This window comes from Gadus chalcogrammus, chromosome 3 (genome assembly GCF_026213295.1).
Source record: "Gadus chalcogrammus isolate NIFS_2021 chromosome 3, NIFS_Gcha_1.0, whole genome shotgun sequence".
Classification (NCBI taxonomy): domain Eukaryota; kingdom Metazoa; phylum Chordata; class Actinopteri; order Gadiformes; family Gadidae; genus Gadus; species Gadus chalcogrammus.
In genome coordinates, this window is record NC_079414.1 from 15,890,321 (window position 1) to 15,912,745 (window position 22,425).

General features: G+C 42.9%; 2 protein-coding genes across 2 annotated transcripts; one reads left to right on the top strand and one right to left on the bottom strand.

Moving 5' to 3' along the window:
• The first annotated feature begins 1,309 nt into the window (after nt 1-1,309).
• On the top strand, nt 1,310-8,075 carry LOC130379441 (caspase-6-like). Its single transcript, XM_056586273.1, has 8 exons — nt 1,310-1,435; nt 2,274-2,315; nt 2,930-2,963; nt 3,151-3,300; nt 3,453-3,529; nt 4,232-4,407; nt 5,428-5,578; nt 5,975-8,075. Exons 1-8 carry the CDS (start codon nt 1,405-1,407, stop codon nt 6,208-6,210), a joined length of 897 nt encoding a protein of 298 aa, XP_056442248.1. The 5' UTR covers nt 1,310-1,404; the 3' UTR covers nt 6,211-8,075.
• Nucleotides 7,498-20,570, bottom strand: mcu (mitochondrial calcium uniporter). The gene is made up of 8 exons (XM_056586272.1): nt 20,053-20,570; nt 12,424-12,496; nt 12,155-12,325; nt 11,604-11,708; nt 10,400-10,566; nt 9,583-9,786; nt 8,846-8,962; nt 7,498-8,737 (listed from the first exon to the last, which is right to left on the bottom strand). Exons 1-8 carry the CDS (start codon nt 20,158-20,160, stop codon nt 8,660-8,662), a joined length of 1,023 nt encoding a protein of 340 aa, XP_056442247.1. The 5' UTR covers nt 20,161-20,570; the 3' UTR covers nt 7,498-8,659.
• Between the last annotated feature and the right edge of the window lie 1,855 nt (nt 20,571-22,425).

The following is a 22,425-nucleotide window of genomic DNA, read 5'->3' on the forward strand; positions in this document are numbered from 1 at the left end:
TGGCTGTTTGTGTGTGTGTCCAAGCGTGTGTGTGTGTGCGCTTTTGTTTAGAAAAAATATATATGTTTGCACCGGGGCCTATCACCATGATGTTACCCTGCTACGCTTAACAGTGTGTGTGTGTGTGTGTGTGTGTGTGTGTGTGTGTGTGTGTGTGTGTGTGTGTGTGTGTGTGTGTGTGTGTGTGTGTGTGTGTGTGTGTGTGTGTGTGTGTGTGTGTGTGTGTGTGTGTGTGTGTGTGTGTGTGTGTGTGTGTGTGCGTGCGCGCGTGCGTGCGTGCGTGCGTGCGTGCGTGCGTTGTATAGCCCAGCTTTTGGTAATGTTAACAAAAGTTATATTTTGTATATTAGTCAAACAACCAGGCAGAAAGAAAAAAAGACAGAAAGTTAATCACTTAAAGATATCATGGGCCCGGCACAAGTTTTTTGTACCAACATACTGTGATGCAAGTTGTGTATTGGGTTGTTCTATCACAGAGCTTTATGTTTTAATAATAATCAAGTGCTTATAATGGTTTCTAAAACAACTCAGGAACCATGTTCACCATCTACTAGCCACCTCTTAAAGGTATGGTTCTTCAAATGTTTCTTTGAAATAAAACCTTGTGTTCATGCTGTGACCCTCAGCCACTGTGATTCAATGGCTGAAATGTATTGAGGGCTGCTTAGTTCTGAACATGTAAAAGTGTAGCTTCAACATTTGGAAAAGAATGACGGGTGATAGGGAACATTTTAATTATTATTATTAATATTATATAACGAGACCAGTTCTCCATCATTTACTTTTAAATTCACTTGCCTTTATTACAGTAAGAAATGAAACCCTGCATGCAAGGTATACTTCGAAAATGAGTCGACTTTTGGGGGCCTCTATCACAGATACGCATGAATGTGATAGGGCAGTGCAGATGTATATTTTTTAGTTTCTTCTATTCTTTCACTTCATTGACCTGTAATTGTGGTTTGGGGTTGGCTTGATTGTAATGGACAGCAAAAACTGAATTATTATTTATTTGTATTTTGAAAATATTTGACTGGCATTCTGCTTTGCAAATAACTCTTTATAGTAAAAAGAATAAATCTTACATGTTGAATATAATACATTTTAATAATATACCAGATATTGCAATAACAACCGAAATGGCTAATAGGCCTACCTATATTAGGCCTACCTGTTTATTGGAAACGTGTATTACAACAGGTTGACTCTTATGCGGAAGTCGTCGCAAATATGGAGTGGTGTGACCGACAGGAGTGAGCACCAATTGAGTCTCCAAATGTTACAACCTAACCAATCAGATTTTAGAGGTGGGTGGGACTATGTTTAGTTTTTATATGTTTACTGGACAAAGCAAGTTGATTTTACAACTCCGTCTCAGTTTGTGCTGGTAACTTGAATACAAGCATGTCTAACGCGGAAAAGGGTGGCTGTGGAGGTAACGTTGACATTTGACTAAAATATGATTCAAACCGTATCTCCGCAATGAGCTTGTCGTACCAAGTGATAAACTGCCGACACAGATTAACATTATGCCAGATCGCCAATTGAGTTTTATTTACTGTCAACTTGCCTATCATGTCTGTACCTGATGGGCAAGGCGATTGTACTCTAAAGATCTATTTTTAATTAAGGGGGGACTTTGATAAGTGGGTGTGCATTATTGAATACATTCATGTTGTGGAGACGTTGGTTTTTTGGGGTCGTTTCCCTGTTCGATAAGTTGGCTATCACTTCAATGTAGAAAGTTGTATCCAAAACGAAACTGATTCAAATGCACGCCTACAGGTTATCAAAAGCAACATATATTCACGTCCCGCAGTGCAATTAAACACTGCCTTATTGCGCTGATTACTGTCTAGATTAATGCTCAATATATTATGTGTTCATATATTTGATTAGCGCTTATTAAAGGTGTATAAATGTCGTTTACTATGGATTATGGATGCAATAAGAGGAATGTGCTTTGAGAACCATAAATGGGCTGTTACTTCCGCCATGTCCTACAACATATACATTGACCATGTTGACTGACAGAGGTACCTGATCGTGATTGGTTCAACTGATACATGAGCTGCCTAGAGACATAAAAAATCGACCTTGATACGGATACAATTTAAATTAAGGAAATACAGATTTCGCTATATAGTCCCATTCAGATCCATGATTTTCTTTATTGACGTGGGAAAAAATACTAGTTGTGGACAGCAATGTATTTCGTGACATCAACACATTTTCCTTATACAAAATAACTTTGTGTTCTTATACATTGACAGGAGGTATGGCTACAGACAGTAGAAAAGCACCTGGCCGAGCAGGTGAGTGACATTGTCTTCTCTTATTACCATAAGAGAAGAGACGTTATTAAAATATACTGGAAGGCATATATTACCTAGCTTTCTATTGTTATTTATGTTAACGTTGGTGGTCTATGCTGAGCACCCACGTGGATCTTCAGTCATTACAACCACTAGATCAAAAGCAGGCCTAACTATCCTCTTAACGAAAGGCCGCTTTGAGCAACCATACACAAATCAAAAGGTTTCTGTGCCTCTCCTGCTATGTCATCATATCATAACTCTACGATGTAACTCTACGATGTAACTCTACGATGTAACTCGGATGTATTGGAGGAAGAAGGTGATCCTGCTAGGGTGTGGCTTATTGCTCGTCACAGCACGTTCCATCTTTCTCTGCCCGTCACCGAGCTATTGACAGTGGCCAGGGCTGTGTGCGAAGGCAACAATGGCTGCTTGACCCCTCGGTAGGGTGGAGCAGTCCGCACACCTGCTGTATTTAAACAGCTTTTAAACAATTGCTCACCCAAAAGGTCAATCGGGTTTTCATGCATTTCTGACCATTTAAATTGGATGCTGTGGCATACACAATCGAGTGAGTTAATTCACACCTCGTGTCTTTATGCAACATTTAGGCAATCTAACAGAAGTGGATGCCTTTTATGGAAGGTAAGATTATTATTTATATTTATACATACTTATTTCTTTGATACCAGTAGTTCCTGTGGGATCCTTATTGGTAATTCAGTTTTTCAAACGGCAATTTGTGTTTACTTTGGCTTAAACTGTTTGTGTGTGTGTGTGTGTGTGTGCGTGTGTGTGTGTGTGCGTGTTGCCTTATGGTTTCTATCTAAAGTGGCATCTCTTTGGACCCTGCAGAGGAGTACAAGTTCGACCACAAGCGCCGTGGCCTGGTGCTCATCTTCAACCAGGAGAACTTTTTCTGGCAGCTGGGCTTGAACCCGCGCTACGGCACCAACGCTGACCGCTTCAACCTGGAGAAAAGGTATCGACGTCGCCGTCCCGCAAGCACCCATGTCTCCCCTGTTATCCATGGGTAGAACCTGTCTAACCCGGTCGGGTCTGTTTCCATGGTAATGTAGATGTTGTCTATTCTCAGCTATGCTAACTATTATGCGTGTGAAATCCTTGTTGTAGGTTTGAAACTTTGAACTTTGAGGTCAACGCCTATGACAATTTGAAGAGGGAAGAAGTTTTGGCGAAGATCACTGAAGGTAAGACAAATTGGCTTCCGCACTAACGTTAGCACTGTATTGCAAGTCCTCTTGTGTGTTCAAAAGCTAAAGGAATAATATGTAATATTCCCATTTTCAAATATCTTTAAACGACTAGACCTATGTTCTATATTTTGTTTTTACATTTTTATAAAATAATCCCAAATGTTTCCAACAATTTTCAAACCTAGATAGATACATTGTAAGGGGACGTGTGTTTAATTTGGTTGCCTGTCAATGCCATCATGTCCCCACTACTCCCTTAACTTCCGGGGATACACTGGAAACAGTAATCCATTAGAAAACAACTTTATTGATAGGATATTTCAATATAGCTTACTACGATGGCATTTGGCTCATGCCAGTCACCCAGCTAAAGCATACTCTAAGCTCTAAAGATTTTCACCAGCAATGGCGGGGAAGACAACAAGTCCCAGACAGACAACTGACCCTGCGCTACTTCACTGCCTCATCAAACTTCGCCTTTTGTTATTTCTTTGAGTGAGACACCTCGCGGCAGTAATTATATATAGTGATATCAATCTATATATCTTTATAGGGCACAACTCTCACACTTTGCATAAACATCACAAAAAAAAAGAAGCAAAATCAAGTCCTGCTTCTGCAGACAAACATATTAGAAAATAGCAGAGTGTGACTGTCCCCTTTAACTTAAAGCTAACCTGTCTGATCTTCCACTAGCGGCGGAGTCTAACCACGTGGACGCGGACTGCTTCATGTGTGTGTTCCTGAGTCACGGCGAGAACGACCACGTGTACGCGTACGATGGAAAGATCAGCATCCACGACGTCACCGCCTTGTTCAAAGGAGACAAGTGCCGAAGCCTCGTCGGGAAGCCTAAGATCTTTATACTACAGGTATAATACTCATTAATACTGTAAACATTACTCCTTTATGCTGTTTGCTTCTACAATATACTATATATACTACTCAATAGTACTGTATACATGACTCAATTATACTGTGTATACTTCTAAAATATATTCTGCAGAACTGCAAGACTTGCAAGGCCACATGTTTTTAATCCAAACCCCTATTGGGATTCTTTGGGTGTTGTCCCCCAGATAAGACCTTTTTGAATTTAAACATGTAAACAAAAGATTCTGGTGCACGCTGAGCAGAAAATAAAGCAGCAAAAAACACAATGCGGAACCTTTTAAAAAGGACCCCAGGAACCTAGTTTTTCGGTTTCCAGGGCGGCCCGCGGCTGACTAAAGATTGATTAAGTTGACTCTTAACTCGTCATTTCAAGTTTATTATTTCAAAATTTCTTTGTGGGGTTATCACCAAATGGTTTGGTTTACAGGGCTGAGAGAGTGATAAGAAAAAACACTGTTAGCATTGTGCTACGGATAATAAAAAAAAACGTTATATGAGCCGTTAAAATCTATTTTTTAAAAGCAACGGCATCAACAATGCTCAACTGAAAATTGGCCTAATGTTATCTGGTAACTATGAGTCTGTTGTTGCCCCTGGTACAGGCTGTTGAGTCATAACATACACAGTACATTGATAATAAGCCAAGTGCTCATAACATTTCTACCCTGATTTATAACACTGTTTTAATGGTGTTGGTTTCACTTTGACACCTTCAGGATATAACACAATGTTTTAACCTCAAACCTCAGACCTACTGTAAGTGTGGGGAGTTGATAGGATTTTAAATGAAAGCTGCTTCAAGAAATATACATACAGTCATGAAACTTGCCTTACTGTGCAGGTTTAATGATCAACACTAAAATGTTTTCGTTTCACTTTAACAACTCTAGGATATGATGACCCCCATTAATTAACTGTAAGAATATGGGCCCATTACACCTACTGACTTGAACTGCTGTTAGATGTTCCTAACTTCGCCTGTCTCTGTCCACCGCCAGGCTTGCCGTGGGGACCAGCATGACCTGGCAGTGACCCCTATGGATGTGGTGGACAGCGAGGCGAAGGTGAACGAGGTGGTGGTGGACGCTGGTGTCCTCCACACACTGCCGGCAGGGGCGGACTTCCTCATGTGCTACTCTGTGGCCGAAGGTGAGACACCAGGGCCCTGTGCACTTCACTTCCAGTTTCTTCTCTGGTGTGGTATGGTATGGTATGGTGATGTGTGGTATATTTAGTATTGATGTGTATTTTACTCCTACACATATCTTATGTTTGAAATTGGTTGATGGGGGGAAAAGTGGACAGAAGTTTCACATGCCAAATTATTTCTCAATAAAAGGCCTTTTAAAATAAAATTATATATATATATATATATATATATATATATATATATATATATATATATATATATATATATATATCTTACCCTGGTGTTAATATAAAACACATATAATCATAATTGAGTGATCTGCCATTGCTATCGTGCAGAGTATAAATAGGTGTGTGTTTGTGTATGTGTGTGTGCGTGTGTTTGTGTGTGTTCAGGGTACTACTCCCACAGGGAGACGGTCAACGGCTCCTGGTACATCCAGGACCTGTGCGACACCCTGCGGAGCTTCGGCGAGTCCCTGGAGTTCACGGAGCTGCTGACGCTGGTGAACAGGAAGGTGTCCCTGCGCAGCGTTGGCCACGCCGCCGACCGCAGCGCCATCGGGAAGAAGCAGGTGCCCTGCTTTGCCTCCATGCTCACCAAGAAGCTCTATTTCCGAACCAAACAGTAGGCGACTGTACGGCGTATCGCTGAGCCCTTGTCCCACTTTCGTTTACCTAAAGCCCAGCTTTTGGAGCTTTGATTTTAAAAATGAAATTTCTCTTCCTGTACGGTGTAACCTTCTGACCAAAGCTTTCATTTGAGTTCAAAGTGTCTTCTTTGTATTTGAACGAACGAGATTGCTGCATTGAGCATTCGCTGATAGTTTTTAATCAAGAGATGGTCACTTAGTGCAGGTTTAACAATGATTGAGTGGAATTCACGTGTTCAATGCATATCTTTGTTATTCATCAATGCTGTGATGCCACTTAGTCCCTCACCACTTCAAATGTCGGTACACGTTTGCTCAGTTCCAAATATGATTCTGTTGTTACTATACTGATATGATGCCAGCGCCATTTTGTAACAACCACATCTACATCATGAAGTACAGTGCCTTTCTTGTTCAACCCTTGTTATCACAGATATGCTGACGTGTTCAACCAATGAGCCTAACTTTACAAAAATGTCCCATTCTTGAAAAGTGTAAAAACACAACGGAAGACGTAGATAAAGTAAGACGGAAAATGTATCACTAACGGATCTAATGGACCTTTTAAGCATATGTCATCAAAAAAGGGAATTCATGTTTGTCTTGGGATGTAGGGCTTTAGACAGAAAATGTCACTGAGCTTGTTTTACAATCAGAGTCGGAGTCAAACACATTCTTAGCATAGAGGTGTGTGTATGTTAAAGATGTTGGTTTAAACCATGCACACTGTGTGACACACTACACTTCTCAGGGAGTCAGTCCACCTGCACACACTACATATGCGACACATGTGTTTTTATAGTGTTGTGGTATTCTATCCTTACACGGGTTTACATTAAACTACATATGCAACTGATGCCTACATTAAACAAATATATACAAATCAATCCTTTAAGCCTCTGACAAGGCAAATCCGTGTTTTCATTTTAAGTATGTAATTAAGGGCCGTTTATACATCTAATTTGCATTACAAATAGTCATAAGAATCAATCTTATGTACTTTCTGATACCAGGTTATGTTTGGGATTAAAAAGGGATCTGCAACGGCAAACTCTTGAACTAATGAGTGAATCGATTTCTGTGGGATTGCTGCCCGATGAACAAAAAAAATCGGATGCAACCAAACCTTATACGCCTCCGCGTCTATAGAATCAAATATATTTATACCATTCCATCTTATATACATGCAGCAAGGACATTTGACGATGGCATTCATTGTGTCAAGCCGTTGAGTAGACCCCCCCCCCCGGCCTAAATAGACACGTGGGCAAACCTACAGCTGAAATCCTGGTAAACAGCCTCATATTTGTTCAGACCAATAATATTGGTGGAGGTTGGGATCCAGCTATAATGAAACCGTGGACTGGATTGAGGCTCAGCCGCAAGTGTTTTAAAACATGTTTGACCGATGGAGACCTTTCTTAAGGATATGCTAATACGGTACCTGACCAATACAATTCTAAGGATTGATAGCTTGTCTTATTCTAATCATTACAATGTGAATATAAACACTTGCATGCTGTACTTTGGGTTCATATAAAGATATCCAGGCGTGGCTGGGTATAGGTCAATGAAGCGTGCCACGGACACTCTCACGCAATCCGGATCATAGGGCTGATAAGCTCATTTTATTTTTCTTAACAAAAATTTCTAATGATGTTTATTTACTCAAAGGTTATATGCACAATAAGACATTCAATTTTGCCACATATATGAATGTTATTTTTGGTAACTTGTCAGAGGCTTTAGGAACAACTCAGGAAAGTTGTTTTCCATCCACAACCGACAGACTTAAACTGGTTGGGAGGATTCCCCAACAGTTTCTCTTTTCATAAAACGTGTACCATCAGGGAAAGAATGCACAACAACATAATGTTCTGACAAACAAGCTGCAACTTGTTGCATTCCAGTTGCTCTGCTTATTGGGATACAGATTGGGACCAATGCATTGGCAACGTTTACCATTTTTAACAAAAAATGATCCTCTATTGTCTATGTTATGACGGTGTCATTTAGTTTGAAGCCCATCGTGGTTTGTGTGTGACCGGATACCGCATGGGGTGTTCCTCAGGTTGTGCGGAATATGAATTATGGCAAGTGTTTGGTTTGAAAGATCACTGAGGTAAAAAATAAACTATGAAACCACCGATGACTCAGCAATTTATTGTGTATAGCATTCAACAAAAATAACTAAACAAATTTTGTATGCGAATGCCCAAAATGACTACAGAAGAGTAGGGACGTTGAAGTATTTATTCCAATATTCTCAGACAGATCGTCTCTGGGTACACTTACCACCTTGAGATTGTGACAAACACAGTAAGATTTACAGTTGTAGTAAAAGGCACCATTATCAAAATAAATCTGAACAAATATAGGAGTGTTCTCATATCTCGAGTGTGTCTGTATGCGTGTGTGATTTTATTCTTTATGGCTTGGGTTGGATCTGCTGGATTGGCAGCTGAAGTTGAGTTGAACTCTGTAAACGTTTCAGATCTTCCTGAACCTTGAAGCCAGCAAGAAAAAAAGATATGCAGCATTAGTATGATAAGACAGCATCATTATATGGATGGCTTTCTTTCTGCATCGGATCACAGAGTGTTGAGCCACACACCTGGGTCAGCTCATCCCTCAGGCCGTTGTACTGTTCCACGTTGAAGCTCCTCTTCTTGGCACCTTTGTAGAAGTAATTCAGGAATTGTCTGTCTTTGGCAGCTGGGTAAATGTAATCCTGAAGAAATAATAGGAAGGCTGTTAATCTGAGCAGAAAAGTGAAAACAAGAAATAAAATGATAAAATATTAAAGTTGGAGTATAGTCTTAGGTCAAATGCGATCCATTTAAGATTAGTTTATACCGTCGTTGACAGATGATGGCCAATGAAATGATTGTAACAGCTTGCATGGTGCTAAAGGCAGTGTGCCTTTAGTGTTGCGTTACTTGGTCGCGTTTTTTAAAGATTGAAACACACTTTTAAATTAAGTCATTCAGGTGCTTTTAGCTGAGGAGAGATTTACGGTTAATTTAAGATGCAAGTCACTAGGGGCCGGTAGAGGTTATTGCATCTTGCACAATGGATGCCTTCAGGTCAGACTGTGGACCGAACCCAGTGCCTTTCAGCGAAAACCCTAACCACTAGACTACCCTGCCCCTCTGAACTAGAGAACCAGTTAATGCAGTCTGCTAAAGCCCAAACAAATTAATTAATGAAATTAAAGGATCATGATTGTATTGGGGATGTATTACTTCAGTCGCATCACATAGGACCGAAGTCTATTGTGGACGCGGAAATCTAAAAACAGTATATGCCGCCTGTGCCGACCCATTCGGGCTCTCGGGCTTAAAGGTTCACCTGGTTGGCGAGGACGCAATAGGCGAAGATCCCCAGGCTGGTGCCGTAGGTGATGAAGTAGGTGACGGGCTCCATGACGTCCCAGGAGTACACCCACCAGGTGAGCCAGGCCAGCGCCCCGCCCTGCACCGACAGCAGGGCCATGCCCCCCCACAGGGCCCTGGAGGACTGGGACTCGGCCTTGAGGGCCAGTTCAGCCTTCACCTGAATGGTCAGGAATACATGGTTGTAAGCAGGGATCTCGATCTCGTTTTCAATGGAATCCGTGTGCAAAGTATCGAACCAACGTGGACTCGTAATGAGACTCTGAAGCACAAGTAGTTGTGCATAGTGAAATTCCCCACATACTTCTGCTTATTGACCACAAAAGGAAGGGGTTTCGGTTTGGTTCTGAGTGCAAGGCTTAATGGTCGTTTTCTAAAGAAATACAGCAGTGCTATTTAGAGATGCTTCCTGTTTCATGGTCAACTAAACTTCTCTAAAAGATATTTTGGGAATCATCAATTAAAAAAAAATTAAGATATAATTGTTTTAGTATATACTACACGTGAAATAAACAAGATAACACTTTTTACCAGGATTCATTTGTTATTATTCAGTTTATTTGTTTTTGTTTGCGTGACGAAACGGCCGTCACGCACGCTGAAAACAATATCCCGAGATCTCAATCATGGGATTATTGCCCAATATCCTGAGAAAGCGAACCAATCAAATTGCGCCATTTTAGGAGGTTCACGCGTAGTATATACTAATAGCTATTATTTGAACCTAATACGTTGGAAATGGCCTAGTCGGCATTAGTGGGGGAGCGGCCTACCGTCTCCAGGGGGGACAGCTGCTGCTTGAGGCTGTCCAGGCGCTCCAGCAGGTGCCTCTCCTGCAGGACGTGGTGGTCGGGGAGGTGCAGGGCCGTGTGCAGGAGGTGCACCACGTGCTTCACGTCCCCCATCTCCATGGCGTGCTCGCGGCGGCCCCCGTTGGCTCCTGGGGAGGAGGAAGGGGAAGAGGTGGTCTGTAGGGCGGGACTATACCCACAGCCACGGGGGGGCTTATCTCGATCGCCCTAAGCAGGTATGAATGAACTGTATACCAGCGGTTCTCAACCTCATGTATTTCTGAAAAACAGACCCACTGTGAGGGTTATCAGTGTTTCCCCTACCATTGTTCAGGCCTGGCGGCCCGCCAGGCCAACGAGCGCCCCCGCCAGGCCAACAACCGGCCAAAAAAATGAAAAAGAGAAAAAAAAAAAAAAAAAATTTTTTTTAATTACTATTATTAGCCATAATATCATAACCATCCAAGCTCACCACCAGCTATCTCAATATGTATTGGTGCTTTATGCTCCTGTACATGAAATTAGTTTACATTAAATGAACTTTGTTGAATTTTTTTTTTTTTATCATTGATTTTTTCCTTATTGCCCAGACGAACTTTGAAGACATACAACCCCCCCCCCCCCCCCCCCGTCAACAATCGCTCCACACACCCCCCCCCCCCCCCCCACCCCGGTCAACAATCGCTCCATACCTCTTCCCCCCCCCCCCCCCCGTCCAACAAATACCAACAAATACTCTAGCATCCCGTGAAAAATTTATAACAAATCACACTATCAGCTCTTACCACCGGGCCTAAAAAAAATTCTAGGGGAAACACTGGCTTATTGCATTGAAATTAATTCAATAACTTGAATTTAGGCTTAAAAACAATCCTCTGTAACGATAAGTGAATATCTTAATTCCATATACAATGCCAGTCAAAGATGAATGATAATATTGAATTGTCGTCTTAATGTGACTTTTATATAGCCCTGAATTGTATTTGCTCATGTCAAGTCTCTGAGTGCTTGCAAAATTGCAAAATCTAATTTATTATTTTGTTTTGAAGGGTTAGGGTCGTTAATATATTGTTTGACTATACAAATATTAATGCAGTGGCAGTGGGACAGTTGGGATAACGCACACACTACCACAGTCAGCTGCAGCGGTGTATCAGTTTAGGTGAATCAGCGGGCGTCGCCGTACCTAATGCAGGCGTCTGCACGTGGTAGGACGCGTCGTTGATTACCAGCTGGAAGTCCTTGTCCAGTAGCGCGTCCAGCAGAGTGGTGTTGGCCACGCGCGCTCCGTCTGCAATACCAGGGTCAGGACGGTATAGATCAAGATTTACCTAATAAACCTCAGGGTGCCATGTCCCGCAAAGAGGTTGGTGGATGGTAGTTCTCATGTAACAAAATAATAATAATAATAAAAATAAAATATCAATAAGACACAGAACTACCATTCAAATGCAGAAGTCAGACCTGTGTTCCCATCGAGCGCATCCAATCAAGTGCAAGTGTGTGAGTGGGACATAAGTGGAACTGAGCAAGACGACTTACCTGCTCCTGAATGACACGTATCCTAAACAATTCACTGCAAGACACTTTGGATAAAACTGTCTTTTGAACTACTAAATATCAAGTAAAAAAATGTATTTGCAATTGAACAATCTTTTTTTCTTTATCAACACAAAACCTGTATTATACCTTCTCAATCTAGATTGTGACATTTGTGTCTTATTGCGGTTTTCATACCCTTTGAGAAGACGGAGGCGGTCTGTATTCCATGGTCCTCCTTCTGCAGATCAGCGATGAGGTCTCCTACACTCATCAGCATTGGCTTGAGGAAGAATAGACATTTCTCTTTCCTCGAAGGCAATGGCACCTCCAGCACCAGGCGGCCATACCGGTACTTCAAGGACGCATCTAGGAAACAACAGGAGTGATGTTTTGTCTTGAGCCATTGAAAATGACAATTGAAGTGGAACGTTTTTATTGACTTTGATGTAGTGACATCGAATTACCACTTGAGGGCGCCGCTGCACTGCAGAAAAAGACCTGATGCCGAGGGAGTAGAAGAGGTTGCCGCTGTGGAATCTAAAAGAGAGGGGAGAGGGCGGTTTAAATCCACTAACTACAGCCGTAGTGAAATTGTTTAAGTTACCACAGCATGTTTTGCTTGAGTTTTAGCATCTACGTTTGATGGTCAAATGTTCTTATGCACATTTAAAAAAATAGTAGTTAGAATAAAACAACACCAGCACCACACCCTAAACAAATTCCGCAATGGTGAACAGAAAATGGTGGAATGAATAGTCAAATCAGTAAGTTATCTGCAAACAGATGGCATGCCTCCCCTATTCTGGCAGCAGATGTATAATACACTTGGCTGAATAATATGCATCTAAATCACAAATAGAAGGATGTCCTTGAATGTTGAGTCTTCCATTTCATAAAGTTTTATCAATAACTTCAATTTTAGTTATAGCACATTTGTTAAAGAAATGCATTAATATAAAACCGAGATTAAATTAAAGTATAACCAAAAAACTGAGATTGAATCTTGTGTTATATTTAGGGTGACTGTAGACCAATGGTGACATGTGATGAAAACATGATTCGAGTAGCTTCCTGAGGCGAGACAGTTAAATTTCCATCATGGAAGTCGTGTAATCCATTGTAAACAGGCTGATTATTCAACCAATTTTAAGTGTGCAGACACAACAAAAATACATCCTGGGTCATTCAAAGCAAACACAATGAGTTATTTGCTCTATTTATTTTTCTTCTTCTTTCTTTTACGGCATGAAGTGCAGCAAATAATCTTGCCCTTGAAATCTAGGTCAATCACCTAGATCATTTGCTACAATTCTTCTCGTATTTCTTCCAGAAACAGATTCCCTGAACCCTTTGGTGTGCCGTGAGATCATTAAGACCTTTATCAGAACTTAGGGAGATCTTTGTCGGATCTAACTGACTCACTCTTTCACAAACCGTGGTGTCCAGCAGGAAGCGCCGGTTGTCTGATCAACATCACAATAAAAAGAGAGACACACACAGCCCTGGCGTTCAATCGACCCAGACCGGGAGCCTGCCGTGCCTGTATACCTTTACACACCACTGCTCTTACGATAGGGGGGCTGTCAGTAGGGAAACAAGCACCGTGACTTTCTATACGCTAAGCAAAGGGCTGATAGTCTAGTGGAAAAGGTTATTTCGCCACCCCTCAGTATCAAAAAGGTACTAGGTAGCCTTCCATCCCCACTGCCCGCCGTCCAACTGACCTTTGAGTGGGATGGCTAGCCCCCACCTGCTCTTTACTGACAGTTGTGCTAAATGACTGAATAGCAAAGGCAAGACCTGGGCCGTGTCTGCTGGGCCAGTACACTAATTGAGTGAGCAAAATACCCCTGGGATATGGAGGCGCTCAGTTGCTCTAGAACCTGCTTATGTGTCCACAACGCAAGGATAGCAAGTTTGTTTCTGACCTGTAATCATGTTAAAAATGATTCCCCAAGATCAACATGTGTCTGTTTTCATTGGCCCGCCCATAAGAAGATGCCTGTAAGAAAAAGATTCTGATCATGTATCAACATGTTTGGACCTGACAAAAGACAAATAATATGCAGCAGAAACAGTAAGCCCAAATGCACTTCCAGAGTTTCTTCATCTGGGACGATTTCTTCAGGAAATCAAGTGTTAATTATAAAAAGCCTCCAGAATAAGATTTGGGATAGTAGATCCAGGTGAACTAAGTGATCAAAATGCCAGAGGGATTTTCATGGTTGAGGAACAGCAGACACACCTTCTCAGAAAGCTTATCTGGGTGAAATGGAGGGGAGTAAAGGACCCACGCCCTGTTCAGAGGGAGGGACTATATGAGGCCAGACCAGACCAAGGTGTTGCTCAACAGATCATTACAACACTTGCCCATTTCCCCCTGCAGCCCTCACCTCTGTTCAAAAAGTGCCTCATGTTTTCTCCAGAGATCAATTGGATTTCATTAAAAAAATATATTGATTCGGTTGCACTTTAGCGGAATGCGTTTTCAATTCTTCAGACACTTTTAGTTCAATATTTCTGAACAAAGGTGTACTGGTTGCAAAGTAGTGCAGGATTCACAGATATTATTCTTGAGAGTGGCATTGAGATAGGAGAAGAACTAACCATTTAACATCTAGTTTCTAAACCATGTTATCCTATATCATGGTTAACAAAGATGGTTGAATCGAGAAGTGAACTGGTATCTGGCAGTACCAAACAGATGGTAACAAAGAACGGTCTTAATGGCATACTTCATGCAGTGATGGTTCCCAGGTCTAGCCAATGGTCTCACAGAGAGTGAGGGGGCGGTGGTTGATCAATTATTATTGCTCAGGACTGGCAGTCAGTGTCCAGGTCACTCCCGGATCAATAACAATCAGTAATAATAAGGTCCCCATCACGTAGGCCTGTGGCACTCCCTCAAATGGCCAACCAATCAACAAGCTGGCCGCCTGAACTCCTTGAGTCAGCGAGTGAGACAGAGTGAGACGGACTGAGCGCGTGCCAGGGGTGCGCACTGAGGAAATCTGCAGTCCTTGGCACAGTAGGGTGTTAATCACCGGAGAAAACTGCAGGACACACACCGGGCGACAGCCTTTCTGCTGACTGACTGAAAGAGAAACCAAACCCGGAGTGGCTAGCACAATCCAGCAGTCTTTGGTTCCAAGCCTCAATGCCATCAGGGGTATTATTGAGCCACGACACTCTAGCTCCTACCTACTCATTAATGACATTTATCTGAAGTCACTTTGAAATGAAATGAAAGAAACCGTCTGCTAAATGCCACTATAGTAAAGGGTATCTATCCTCAGATGTTATAGTCAAGCTTTGTTAGGAGACGGCTCTGTGGTGGTCGAGAGAGCTGGACAGAGGCGAGCTGAACTGCCAATCCAACAGATGTTTACAGGAAGTGCCTTTAGATAAAAGCGTCTTCTAAATAAATGTAATGTGTTAAGCAGATTGGAGCAGATACTTGTGCACATCCGCAAGGGCTAAATCCTTCCTTGTGATCCGGTTAACACCATTGACGTGCACGAAAGAGTGTCTGCACGTGCAGGGGCCGGCCGTTTACAATACATGGATGACCCTGGGCAAAGTATACATGCTCAGATGCGCAAATATCATGCGGATGTCTGGAATGTCTAATGGATGTCGGTAGAACCTAGAGCATTCAGTGTGTGATGGGGAAATAAACGTGTACTGGCTCTGAAGTCGGGTAGACTTCAGAGCCAGTAGAACATAGCCGTGCGATGCAGCTCATTGTAGCTACCTTGTCTTACAATCGATAACAGATGGAACCAAAGTGTTTGAGTGTGAGAGAGAGGAATGTAGAGTGGATTTCATTTTATCATGACAGAATGTTATTTGGAGTCCGCCAAGTGACGCCAAATAACATCTGTTGTTATATTATTATGATATATATATTATTTAATAATATTTCAAATAAATAATTTATGCATGACCAAATTTACCAGGTTAACAACAGACGTTGCAGTACGCCCTACAGTTTTGTTGCTCCTTAAAATCATCCCATCCACACACACAACTCTTCAAATAATCACCTGAATAGGTCATCACAGAAATAATGACAACCCCTCATTCAACCCCCCACACACACACACTTTAAAATAATCCTTTTCGCACACACTAACGCCTCCTTAAAATCACTTTCTACCACACAAATTCCTCATCATCGCAAAAGCAACAAAATTCTAAAACTATGACCACCACACCACACTTTAACTAATCAGTACCATCACAGAAGTCCTCATCCAATCCACACACAGAGCAGAGGTTCTCATCCAATCAGCCCAGTCCACGCCTCCACACCATGTGTCCTATCAGAGCCCTGTTTCCACATTTATATGGATCTATATTCCTCCAGCTCAAGGTGACCGTCACTCACACACGCATGAACGCACGCACGCCTCCCCTCTGGAAATGAGGCGTCCTCTACAGCACATGATCGCCTCCACTAGATTCTGCTCCTGAAGTAGCAGTATTTCTACCAAATATTATAAACACACACACACTCATTTCCATACATTACTTCACCATAGCAGTGTCAGAACAGAACCAGGGTTCAGAGAGAAATGGAACAGTCAGGGGTGAGAGCCAGGCAGCAAGGTGATAAACGACTCTCTGACTGACTGACTTTCACTCTCTCATGAAAGGATGCTTGTGCGTCCCTGTAGGCACCGTTCAGGGCCGTCGTCATCACCCCCCCCCCCCCCCCCCCCCCATCCCCCAACTCGGCAGCCTTAGTCTCATTACAGCCGCTGTCAGGTCTGAGCTACGACTATAGCCTGAAACCCAGCCTTGGTACGCGTACGCACACACACACACACACACACACACACACACACACACACACACACACACACACACACACACACACACACACACACACACACACACACACACACACACACACACACACACACACACACACACACACACACACACACACACACACACACGGCTGTGTGAAACTTTTATCAGATGACCGTTAAAGCAAGGTCGCGTTGAGGCTAAATATGACTAAATACAGTGGACCGTCTTCTTCACGAGAGAGAGCAATACATAGACAAGTATAGAATACTATACACCATGTTATTGGCTGGTGCTTCTATCAAAAGCACTGAACAGCGTGAATTCTGATACATGTCATTAAGGAGCAGACATGGGAATAATTTAGATTAATATTTTTCATTTGACCTCATCATTTCCAGCAGGTTACTGATAAATGAGTGATCAAACAATATAATTATCCTTGTTTCAATGATAAAAATCTAAGCAAATGTCGCATGACCAGACTAACGGCTACATAGAGTAGAGTGAGGCATAGTGAAGTCAGCAGCCTACATTGGAATAAGAGCAGAGAATACATTACTTAATGCTACATAGCCAGTTCTGTCCAGCTCTATCCCATCAGTCGAACTTCACTGCACTCTGCTGGCAGAGAACGCAGAAGGAACTGGCAGTATGTATGTATGTATGTATGTATGTATGTATGTATGTATGTATGTATGTATGTATGTATGTATGTATGTATATATGTATGTATGTATGCATGCATGTATGCATGTATGTATGTATGTATGTATGTATGTATGTATGTATATGCATGTATATATGTATGCATGTGTGTATGGATATATATATACATACACACACAAACGCATGTGATTGTGTGTGCACGTGTGTGTATGTGTTTGTGTAATCAACAGTCCAAAGGCTAGGTTAATAACATGGGGCTGCTGTCAGGAATGGAGGGACTAAATTACAGCCCATGGGCACAGAGACAAAGAGCAGGGGCGACGGGCGGATCATCACAATGATTTGTACTGAACCATTGGTAATCATGTGCCTAGAAGCTTATGCCCTTTGGAAGGGAAGACATTTACTGGAGAATGGTCAGAAGAAGCCTCTTTTCTGAACTGGCCAGTGAAAGGGCTGTGGTACCCTATGGAGGTACAAAGTAAAGCAGGTACTAGGACACACCATCTGAAAGCAAAGGCACTTTGGACAAGCCGGTCTGACAAGTCCCTGAGAGCTGTGCTGAAGGGTGATCCGGAAGGGGTGGCAACGATGCTGTCTCTGTCTGACAACAGCTCAGGGATTTACACATGCTTTTACTGCAGTGCAGAGAGAGAGAGAGAGAGAGAGAGAGAGAGAGAGAGAGAGAGAGAGAGAGAGAGAGAGAGAGAGAGAGAGAGAGAGAGAGAGAGAGAGAGAGAGAGAGAGAGAGAGAGAGAGAGAGAGAGAGAGAGAGAGAGAGAGAGAGAGAGAGACGGAGGTAGAGGCAGAGAGGGAAGGGAGAGGGAGAGGGAAACGACCCCTTTCAGAACACACAGACAAAAAGGACTAGATACACTTCCCTGCATGTGATTCATACCAGCCGTGCACCCCTAGGAGCCACAAGAGAAAGGAGCTAGAATAGAAAAGCTGCAGCTAACAGCTGGTGAATGCACGGACCGAACCAGATGGAGAACAGGTCCTTACTTCTTGTTCTGGGTAAAAATAAAAAGATAACTCATGGATACAGTGACGCCATGCATCCATTCCACAGCATCTTACGTTGCTTGCACCCCCTCTACTGTCCCAGGGACAGACTGCCTCATTAATCACAGCTGCTGCTGCTTATGACGATGTCCATTAGAATATTTGCTCCCCGCCACAGCGAGTAAACACCTGAGAATGTTCCAGTATCTTCAAAAAAACAACGGTGCTTGCATTTCACGTACAAGCAGGATGTGAGAGGGTGGAGAGCGAGTTTAGATGCAGTTTAGTTTACAAAACCCCTTACCTAAGCGCAAGAGGCGAGGCACTTGGCAGGGGCCCGGGGGGTTTGGGTTTGGGCCCGAAGTTCTAAATGGGGGCTCTGGCTTTTTGGATTAGGGCCCGGGGGATTTGGGTTGGGGCCCGACGGTTTTAGGGTTGGGCAACACTCGCTCATACAATTGAAAAGTGCACGGAAACAATGGGACAGAGTGCAACTGAACATCTTTTAGGTAATTGTTCTTCTAAGCCTGTTGTGCTTCCCGATGCATCACAACCCGTGATTCCAGGAACGCTTGGCTTGTCGCTGGTAACCCAAAAGGAGCTGACGAGCCGTTGCTCTGAAGCTGCCTTGGTGGTCGTATTGTCCCTGCTGTAGAGAGAGAGACCTCTCATCTCTCTCAACTCGCTCCTTTGGTCCACTGACACAATGTTTTGAGAACCATCCCAGGGCTAGACAGAGCTCCTGTACCTTCAGGAAGCTGAGTGTGTGCAGGTGCAAAACTCTTAGAAAGAACTCTTCTGAAAAGGATTTGTGTGTGTGTGTGTGCGTGCGCGCGCGCGCGCGCGTGCGTGTGTGTGTGTGTGTGTGTGTGTGTGTGAAACAGGGTTTCTTATGTTATGAACAGGGAATCAGGTCACCTGGGAGATGGAAGTAAGCATGACCTCTTAGCTAGCTACACATACAACCTGATACTTGCATTATAATACATCGTCAGACACCATAATCCTGTCTGTAAAGACCCGGAAGTGAAACGAAGGGAGAAAATAATAAACACGGTAGCCTGTCCCATCGATGCATTCTCATGCCAGTTCTGCTCTTGGCTAATGCCATAACGCTTAATGCATTAGATGCGAGACGGTTTCTCGTTTCATACGTAACAGAACATGTCTATCGGTATTGCATTTCCCCAACCCCCCAATCCCCACAGGAAAACTGCATTTAGTTGTGGCTTTCAGGGGAAGGATCACATATCCCACAGCAGTTAAACCCCTCACGCTACTCTTCCGCAAATGTGTTCACTCAGTAGCCTATCGCTACATTATTGCATTGCATATCTTGAACAATTTGACGAAAGTGCATATTTCCACCTTTGCTTGTGTAGTTATGGCGAAATACCACACAGGGTTCCTGCTTATAGAAAGATCAGTGTTAGTAAATATAACTTTGTTTGGAATAGAAAAAAGTACGCCGATTAATTTTTGAAATCGTGAAGAAGGGCTGCTATTGTTTCGAGTTACCCTTCTGACCTTTAAACCAACGTTGAGTTGATGATTGAACTCCAATCTCAACGACAGTTTATATCAATATACTCGATGACACATACCTTGTGAAGTAACGTGGCCGGGCGAGTCGATCTACAAGCGGCATCAAACAGCTTAATACTTCCGAAAAGTCGGCTCCGGACTTTGGAGAACATTTGCGTCGAAGCCATCACTGAATCCCACTACAGTCAATGCGCGTGTCTTTGCATTGTCCGCGGTCGAATAACTATCGAAACTGATCTCAAGAGGGTTCAATGTCCCCGTTTTACGGATAGAGTAGCCTCCTCAACGCCCCCGGTTCAGCGGTAAATATCAAAATTGACGAGATGAGAGGGAGGCACAGCCCAGAGCGCCCTGGTGGCCAACAGTTCCTCACATTCTTCTTCCTTCACACGTAAGACAGCTGCCAACCCTGCTCCCCTTCGTTTATTATGTCCAGTGTAGATGTGACTGTTAGGGTAACCAAGGAACTGTAACCTATCGTGATTATGGAGCAGAAAGCCTTATTGAAATGCGTTCTTGGTCATTGTTATGGTTTTTGTTATTATTACTGGGACAGACGCAAGGGATAGGGGTGGGATTCGTACTGACAAGAGAGAGGAAAGGCGTGGAGACTGGAGAGTCGGCCTCCTCCCATTGTACGCGGAACGATAGGGAGGAGCTCTTCGGGAGCGCAGAGAAAAGTTGACGCTCGAACGTTGAGGCCAACGCCCAGTTCAGAGTGACCCGAGTGCAGCGGAATGAGTTCAGCGCTTCGTTTAACAACAATTCGTAGCCAGTGTTGTACAGCATAGCGTAGCTTTATCAGTGCGGTTAGGTCTATTCCCTTTCCTTAAATAATTACATTTTTTAATTGAATTAAATAATTTCTTCTCACATAGAGAAAGTAGGCCTCATATAGAATGATAGGCCTACACATTGGTTTATTTTGTGTTTTTACTTAACATTAAGGGTCACGTACTACATATAGTCCTCCTAATATACACAAGAGCTCATCTAAAATCTCCTAATTCATTGTGTACTGAAGCAGATTGATATGATATTGATATTGCTTTCAATTGGATAGCACCCATGGGACTGGCTTCTTTGTGCCCCTGCAGACTTGTGAACCTCTCCTTTTTTTTAATTTTTTTTTATTGATGGACCAGCTGGCTCATGCATGGCTTAGCTGCCACATTCATGCATTTTCCCGGGTCTTATTGATTCTGCCCCTCTTTCAAAGGGTGCTCGGGCGGAAAACATACTGCTATAGGTACCCCCCAACGGCCAGGCCAGGGAAAGTGTAATTAACATTACTCCACCGTCTTCTCAGTCCATGGCCCAAATTGCCTTCCTTCTAGCTAGCTCATAAGCTGAGCCCTGCGCCTTGTCCATCAGTTCTCAGGGTTAGGGTTATAGCTCTTTGGACTGACCCATCGTTCCTACTTAAGAGACTGTCCACTGGTTATGTGAAGCAGCCTTTTAGTTTGGCAGCATGAGAGCCTCCTTCACAGGAGAGCAGGCAGGAGGTAGCCCCAGCCCTATGTTGGCCTGAGGTCCTATGTTGACAGCAAAGCTGGGTTTCTGCAGTCTGACGCATTTTGAGCGATGCAGGAGTCACTAGGGCAGGCTAATCAGTTATACAGGCTAACCGTGGCTTCCCGTAATCCTGTGGTGACCAGCATCTTATTGACTCCACCAAAGAGCACTTAAAGTGATGCCTATGGCTTCCTGCTGACCTAGTCGGTATAAGTCATCCAGGAATGAATTGGGAAGAGAGTTAAGAAGGTTATCTTGGCAAGGAATCGGATCTTGGCAAGAAGATTGCTGGGTGTTGGGCATGCCTTGAACGCTGGGGTGTGCGGCATTTCACTAAGGTCCCAGGGGATTTATTTAGTATAAGGTGTTCCACCTGCACAGGCGTGCAATAGATGTCGTAAGACACATTTAGTAATTGCTTACAGCAGTTCTTTGCAATCTGTGTGTAATACGATTTCCGTAATATACACCTGGCTGCTAAAGAATTGGTTTACAATACCTAAGTAACATACACAGTTCCAGATAGAGGTGTCTCGGATGGTCTGTGACAGGTTTCTTGCACTATTACTGAGTGGAGGGACAACAGCTATAGTTTAGTTTGGTGACTTATAAAACAACCATGGTTTGGAATTAGTGACCAGTAAACCATTTCTGGCACAGAGGTTAGGGTTAGGGTTAGCCTACATTACATATTTTTGGAAAGCTCTTATGTTCCCTACGTAAACCTACTGCAACTTCTTGTTGAGATGGCTTTCTATCTCTTCTGAAATTAAAACTGTCGCTGGAGAACATAAACGTAACAGAAAATATCTACTCCAAATAATAGAGACTATGCAAAGGAATTATTATTCAATGAGTTAAAAGTGCTTGCATTTCAATGGATCTGGTGCTCTTTGCTTTCATTTGGTAGATGAATA

Coding starts and splice junctions, on each gene's coding strand:
- LOC130379441 (XM_056586273.1), top strand. CDS start 1,405: ATGTCTAACGCGGAAAAGGGTGGCTGTGGAG. Junction 1,436..2,273: donor GGAAAAGGGTGGCTGTGGAG/GTAACGTTGACA, acceptor ATACATTGACAG/GAGGTATGGCTACAGACAGT. Junction 5,579..5,974: donor GTGCTACTCTGTGGCCGAAG/GTGAGACACCAG, acceptor GTGTGTGTTCAG/GGTACTACTCCCACAGGGAG.
- mcu (XM_056586272.1), bottom strand. CDS start 20,160: ATGGCTTCGACGCAAATGTTCTCCAAAGTCCGGAGCCGACTTTTCGGA. Junction 12,497..20,052: donor CGGCCACGTTACTTCACAAG/GTATGTGTCATC, acceptor CCTCTCTTTTAG/ATTCCACAGCGGCAACCTCT. Junction 8,738..8,845: donor TGAGGGATGAGCTGACCCAG/GTGTGTGGCTCA, acceptor GCTGGCTTCAAG/GTTCAGGAAGATCTGAAACG.